The sequence below is a fragment of the Humulus lupulus genome, chromosome 1 (assembly GCF_963169125.1).
Source record: "Humulus lupulus chromosome 1, drHumLupu1.1, whole genome shotgun sequence".
NCBI lineage: Eukaryota > Viridiplantae > Streptophyta > Magnoliopsida > Rosales > Cannabaceae > Humulus > Humulus lupulus.
This window is the reverse complement of record NC_084793.1, coordinates 13017425-13024359: the sequence shown is the minus strand read 5'-3', so window position 1 is coordinate 13024359 and position 6935 is coordinate 13017425. Positions and strand designations below refer to the sequence as shown.

Here is a 6935-nt window from a genome sequence, read left to right as displayed (position 1 = left end):
TCCAATTTTTATTGGAAAATCATTGGTTGATATTCATTAATGGGGTTGATATGTCATATGCTCATTTTTAGAGGAAACTTATTTCACTTCGCACTCGTTGAATGCTTGTGCTTGTGCCTTATCTTATTGGACATTTAGTCGAAGTGACTGTTAGGGTTTTTTTTCCTTTGTTGCTTGGTAAGTCTATGTTGATTGATTTTGCTTTATAAACATTATCCTCATATAATGAACTTTGTTCGATTAACCAATTAATAAATATTACATTTACCTTTAAAAAAATAGAATTAAGTAAAGAGTGAAAATGAACATTTTTATTTTTTTTATAAGCCATTTTTGGCGTTTATTGAATAGGATGAGATTCCTTTTAAAAAAATAGAAAATAGAATGAGATTTTATTCTATCCATTTTTTTTTTCTTTTTTCTATTCTATCTTTTCTAATTTATGGTTTTTTTTTAAATTCTAATTTATGGTTATTTATTAATTAAAATATATATCTGAATAATCTATATATAATTTATATTATTTAAATTTAAATTAGATATTTATCTATTTTCTTTATTTTGATAATTTCTTATTCAATTTTTTAGCCATTTATATATTTTTTTATTAATTTCATTTTAGCAATTTTCAAAATTCTATATAGAGATTAATTGAGTAAGTGGATCAATTTTTATTTTTTTTTAAAAAAAACATTGAAACCATATAATAACAATAATAAATTAACTAAATATTATATAATTCAATAAATATAACAAACTATATATCTTATATATAACTAATATTTAAATATAAAAAAATATATATCATATATATAACCAATAATTAAAAGAATGTATAAATATCTTATATATAGATTTGAATAATAATAAAGTAATTACTTATTTTTTTATTGTGTTTGAAATTAGTAAAATTAATTTAGTAACATAAATTATTAATAATATATAAATATTTTATATATAACTAATTTGAATATGTTTAAAACATGATTCATAATAATAAAGTAATTGTTTATGAATAATTATAGTAGATATTAATTATTTATTTTTATCGTGTTTAGAATTATTTAAATTAATTTATTAACATAGATAAATACTATATATAAATATCTTATATATAGATTTGAATAATAATAATAAAGTCATTTTTTTATTGCGTTTGGATTTATTAAAATTAATTTATCATCATAAATTAATAATAATATATAAATAAACGTCTTATATATATTTAGTTTGAATATGTTTAAAACGTGATTCATAATAAAGTAATTGCTTAAATGTATTTTTTTAAGAATATTTAAATGAATTTATTAACATAAATTAATAATAATAATATACATAAATATGTACGCCCTGAGTATGAGCACGTACCTTGTTGAGGCAGCTCGGGAGAAGTGAACTAATAAAAAGCCATAAGCAGTGCGCCACGTGTTCACCACTCATCCAGGGAAACCTGGAACGATCCCCTAGACAAATAGCTCGAACTGATGGATCGTTTAGCTGCTTCTCACTTGGAACCATTGTGTAAACATGACATCAAAAGGCACGAGCTTGCACTACATTAAGCTCGTGGGATATCAGAGGCCTGACATACCTCAGGATCTTTATAAAGTCAACCACGCAAGATAAACATGCATATAACAGACATCACGTGTCTGTTTTATTCCCGAATTCCCGGATACGCAATATAAACGTGCGTGATCAGATATCTCACACCTGATTTAGGCCATACGACCCATTATCCATTTTTACCTACTGATTAGACCACACCTCAATGTAAGGTTTAGATATTAATTATCAGTGTCATAGAGATGGCGTGAAGGATGAAGAGGTCACGGGATGACCCCAATGCCTACTCAGAGATCATTCTCCTATAAATACCAAAACCCTGGGTAGTGCAAAAGGTTGGATTCTTCTTGTAAGGCAAATACTCTGAAAAAATAGCAAGAAAGAGAAACAGTAATAATATTGACTCGTGGACTAGGGAGATTTTAACCTCCGAACCACAGAAAAAAGGATTGATCATTCTTCTTCTCTTGATAAGTGGTCGCCAACATCCTTGAGTATTATCATTTTCTTATTACGGTTTACCATTAAGCACTAATCCATCCTAGTCATTCATATAATTCATTATTGGCGAAAAATCGCGTCAACAAAATATCTTATATATATAGATAGATTTCAATAATAATAAATAATTTTAATTATTATAAAGACCACATAAGAGGCGATTATATTGCTTCACTTGTATATAATACATGGACTAATAATATCAATGACCATTACAATAATGAACGAAACATATGGTTTATTGGTCTCAAAATTTACACAACAATCACTTACTTATTATAACATATTTTATCGCGCATCAACAACTGTTATACTCGTATGGCATGAGGAAGACGACAAGAGCTTACTAGAAGAGGAACGATCTCCTTCCCACGAGTTTGTATTGGTGAAATAGCCTGGTGGTTTGGGTTGAGGCAGCACACTCTCACCACTCAACATTAGAATAACCGAAGACATATTAGGCCTATCACTTGGGCTTTGTTGAACACACAAGAGAGCAATGTGGATGCAACGCAATACTTCTTCCATATCCTCGTATGAAACTCTTAAGCACTTGTCAATAAGTTTACATGCCTTGTCTTCCTTCATCAAAGTCCATGCCTAAGAAATAAAAAAGAACAAAGTGTCACAAAGAGTGTCACTCAAACAAAAGTTATTTTTGTATATGCACTTACATATCCAATGAGAGTAAGGTCGTTGTTTTCGTAGTAAAAGCCTCTGCTTCTCTTTCCGCTTATGATCTCCAACATTAATATACCAAAACTAAATACATCGGATTTTATTGAGAACAAACCATCAAAAGCATACTCTGGTGCCATATAACCACTACATTTTTCATAACATTATTATTAGTATTTAGTATACAAAAGATTTAAATTCAAGTAACTAAAATGTTTTTTTGAAAAGATGACTACTTACTAAGTTCCTACTACTTTGTTTGTGTTTCCTTCTATTTGATCTCCACTAAAAGTTCTAGCCAAACCAAAGTCTGAAATTTTGGGATTCATCTCTTCATCAAGTAACACATTACTAGCTTTAAGATCACGGTGTATAATTCTTAGTCTAGAATCATGATGGAGATACATAAGTCCCTTAGCAATTCCACATATTATTTGGAAACTCTTAGGCCATTCTAATAGCCTGCCTTGACATTGATCTGCAAAATGAATTTTCTAATTTAAGCACACAAAATCAAAATAATATGGAGAGCATTGTTACATCTATTATAAGAGGCTAAAAATTCTCACCAAAAATGAAATAGTCGAGACTTTTGTTGGGCATGTACTCATAAATCAATAATTTCTCTTCTCCATGAATACAATAACCAATAACTTTTACAAGATTTCGATGTTGAAGCTTGGCAATTAATTTAATTTCATTTTTGAACTCGTGATCTCCTTGTCCAGACCATGTCGATAGCCTCTTTACGGCAATTTCTTGCCTTGTTTCCAACATACCCTAAAATACCACATTAATAAAAGAAATTGTCTTGTTACAAACTTAGTATCTCCACACCAAAAAAATACATATAATAAAACAAAAAAAACTTGTTCTCAAGTAGGTAAATTAAGCTTACTCTGTACACAGGTCCAAAACCACCTTCTCCAAGCTTATTGTTTTCTGAAAAATCATTAGTGGCAGTGCTAATTGTCTGTAGGCCGAACAATGGTAGATCTAAGTCTTCATTTTGGCTTTCACTTCTCCTCATTATTACACTTCTCTCTGTATTTGACAAAATAAGTATAAAAAGCTCTATTATGTGCTATCTTCTGTTCATAAAACCCATGTAAGTATATCAAGAAATTTACTAAAAAAAATGATATCAAGAAAGCATATGTATTGTAAAACTAGGAATATACTTAGTTAAAATGTTACTTGTTTTAAAATATCATATCAAAAGATGAATCAAGGGGTAGAGATGTTACCCTGAAATTGCCTCCTCCTGCGAATAATTAATAAGCCAACTAAAGTCATCCCACCGCCAGCTAATCCGACGATGATAGCTATTATTATCACTGCTCTCTTCAACTTCTCACGATCAGTCCTTGCTGTTCATAATAAGTTTTTGCAAGAGAAAAACAAACATTAGTCGAATCAAAGGAAATCACATGCAAAACATACTAGTTTTGACCAAAATAGAAAAAATATGAGCTTGGTACGAAACCAAACCTATTTCTGAAGCCGACATTCGTATATACAGATCTTGTCCACGAGAGGGAAAACGTCGAATATCAAACAGATCACCGAACCAGACGACGCAGCCGCTGCCTTCTCTGATATCTGAGTTTGTATAAGCCATACAAGAACAGTTGCTCAAGCATTTAGCTCTACACTCCCTTAGATTCATACTCTTGTTCACCCATGTGTGTTCAGCATCAGGCAATTTCAAGTCAACAAACTTAACAAATCCATCTTTCTCACAGCTCAGTGGACTGTTTCTCACACACCCGTCAGACCAGTACATTGTATTCCAGTTCTCTTGAAACTTAGGCTTAAACCCTTTTAAGCATTGGCAGACTGGACTCTCTGTTATGGTACACTGTCCATTTGCCCCACATTGGCCGTAGTGGTCACACTGGTCTCGAGGAACTGAGTTATAAGCTTTCCAAGTTTTCTCAGCTTCAATCCATGTCAAACGTTGACTATCACTTGTTGTTTCGTTCATTACTATTCTTGAGATCACTGACTTATTCTTGAGTCTGTAAGTGTAGTAAACTTCATCATCATTGTAAACAAACCAGTAATCGAAAACCGGGTTTGGTTCCAAATCAGGAGCACCACTGAACCTTATGCCATTCCATGGCCCTGTTCGGTAAAATTTTGCAGTCCCCTTTCGAATAAGCCCCTCAGGGTACGTGTGCAATCGTTCATTATACTCAATCCTAAAAGTGAAATCTCCATTGCAGGGATCATCCAAACTCTTCCACGATGAAAGCCGCCTAGTAAGACCTCTCTTCAAGTCCCATCCAAGTTTCATTTCAGGCAAGAACGTATCAGCAGGATCATCAAAGCTTTGCCACAGATAGTTCTCTATATTCCCATCTTTTTCATCTCTCAAAACCAAGTTACCATTATCCAAGAGCTGGACCAATGGTTTTTGGGCTTGTTTCGACGAGCTAGTAGACCAAACGACACTCTTGTTCTGTGCTCTCAAAAGCACAAGATTTCCAGTGGCGTTTATAGTCAACGAACCAGAGGAGTCATTAATAGGGTTACACCGGTTGGCGACCCAAACCACCGTTTGAACTGGGATGTTTCTGTACCAGATTCCCAGATAACGATTCTTTGAACTGCTTGGAGTGAAGAATCCAAGTTGAAATGTTCCTTTACTTGAAACCAGAGTTGTGCCATCATTCATAAATTGCAACGGTCTGATGCAATTGACTTGAGCAAAAGTTGCTATGAAGAGATGATGAAGAAGAAAGATGAACAGAAAGTGAAAACACCCCATGATTATTTTTCCTAACGTACCAAAAAGACTCTTTTTATAGACCTTGTGAAGCTATAACCTAAGAGACACGGCAATGGAATGTGAGGTGGACTTTTCTAAGCGTTCATCACAAAAAATATAAAATATCTCAATTTGAAGAGTTGCAGTATCTGAAAGATGCACCACAGGACATAATCATTTGACATTTTTCTTGTATTATTTTAAGGGATAATTGTGGCAAAATACCCGGTTTTACATGTGTCATACATCTAATATTTATTTTTAGTGGCAATAATACTCATAGTACCAAAAAGTATTATTCCCTTTGATTCTGTTTGGAATCCTCCGTTGGTGGCATCTGAGTGTACACGTGTACGCACCCGATTATATTGTTCATATTCCCTTTTAAATTTAATTAAAACTCTGAATTATTTAGTAGGTACACGTGTACGAAAAAAAATCATCTTTCCCCATTTCCCTATCTCATTCTTGTGTCTCCCATGAATAGTTTACATTTGTTTTTTTTTCTTTTTATCCCAACTAATTTTGTTTACCCTAATTAATTTCTAATCTTTATCTCCTCAAAATTTAAACCTCATTAATTAATTATCCTCACTTTGTTTTTATATAATTACAAGATAATAAAATATTTTTTATATATATATTATTTCCCTATCTCATTCCTCTCCCTCCTATGGATAGTTGCCATTTACTTTTTTTCTTTTTCTCCCAACTAAATCCGTTTAACCTGTTTAATTCCTCCTCTTTATCTCCTCAAAACTTAAAGCTTATTAATTAATTATTTATTTATTTATACTCACTTTTTTATATAATTACATGATAATAAAATAATAAATATAATTAAAAAGTAAAGATACTTTGTCTTAAAAACAATGAACAGAGAAATCAACTGGGTTGATGTAATTTCCTCTCCATTGCATCTCTTATATAAATATATAGAGTTTTTATTTCAATAATGGGTTATATCAAAACTCTAAATACTAGTCTAGAAAATAAAATACAAACTATGACTTCCTTATAAAAACTATCTAGATAATATATTTTTTTTCAATTGTATAAATAATGTAGAAAACTTTTATAAGTAGATTTATTATGCTATACAAATTATATATAAATATAAATAGTTTGAGCATTTCTTAAAAAATTATTGAGATTGAAATACTACAAAATAAAATAAAAATGTACTATTAATTATAACAATTTGTGAGTACAAAATTTCCAATTCTCATAGTGGATACATAATTTCTTAACATTTTTTTATCATTTTAAAAGCTTGCTCATGATCTTATTACTCAATACCTACCATGTAATATATCGATATATTTATTTTTAAAAAAAAATTCAATTGAAATAACACTTTATGTATTATTTGTTATGATTGTGTTATCTTGTTAATGTATTTTTTTTTATTGATAAA

General features: G+C 30.8%; 1 protein-coding gene across 1 annotated transcript; it reads right to left on the bottom strand.

Annotated features, from left to right (window-relative positions):
* Positions 1-2222: 2222 nt before the first annotated feature.
* LOC133785760 (G-type lectin S-receptor-like serine/threonine-protein kinase At4g27290) lies at positions 2223-5603 on the bottom strand. The gene is made up of 7 exons (XM_062224978.1): positions 4237-5603; positions 3993-4115; positions 3644-3789; positions 3315-3525; positions 2986-3223; positions 2742-2892; positions 2223-2667 (listed from the first exon to the last, which is right to left on the bottom strand). Exons 1-7 carry the CDS (start codon positions 5516-5518, stop codon positions 2356-2358), a joined length of 2463 nt encoding a protein of 820 aa, XP_062080962.1. The 5' UTR covers positions 5519-5603; the 3' UTR covers positions 2223-2355.
* Between the last annotated feature and the right edge of the window lie 1332 nt (positions 5604-6935).

What these genes read in the sequence shown, in the direction of transcription:
- LOC133785760 (XM_062224978.1), bottom strand. Translation starts at nt 5,518, where the DNA reads ATGGGGTGTTTTCACTTTCTGTTCATCTTTCTTCTTCATCATCTCTTC. An exon ending in AATGTCGGCTTCAGAAATAG is followed by an intron (nt 4,116 to 4,236) that starts GTTTGGTTTCGT and finishes TATTATGAACAG; the next exon opens with CAAGGACTGATCGTGAGAAG. An exon ending in GTTTTGGACCTGTGTACAGA is followed by an intron (nt 3,526 to 3,643) that starts GTAAGCTTAATT and finishes GTGGTATTTTAG; the next exon opens with GGTATGTTGGAAACAAGGCA.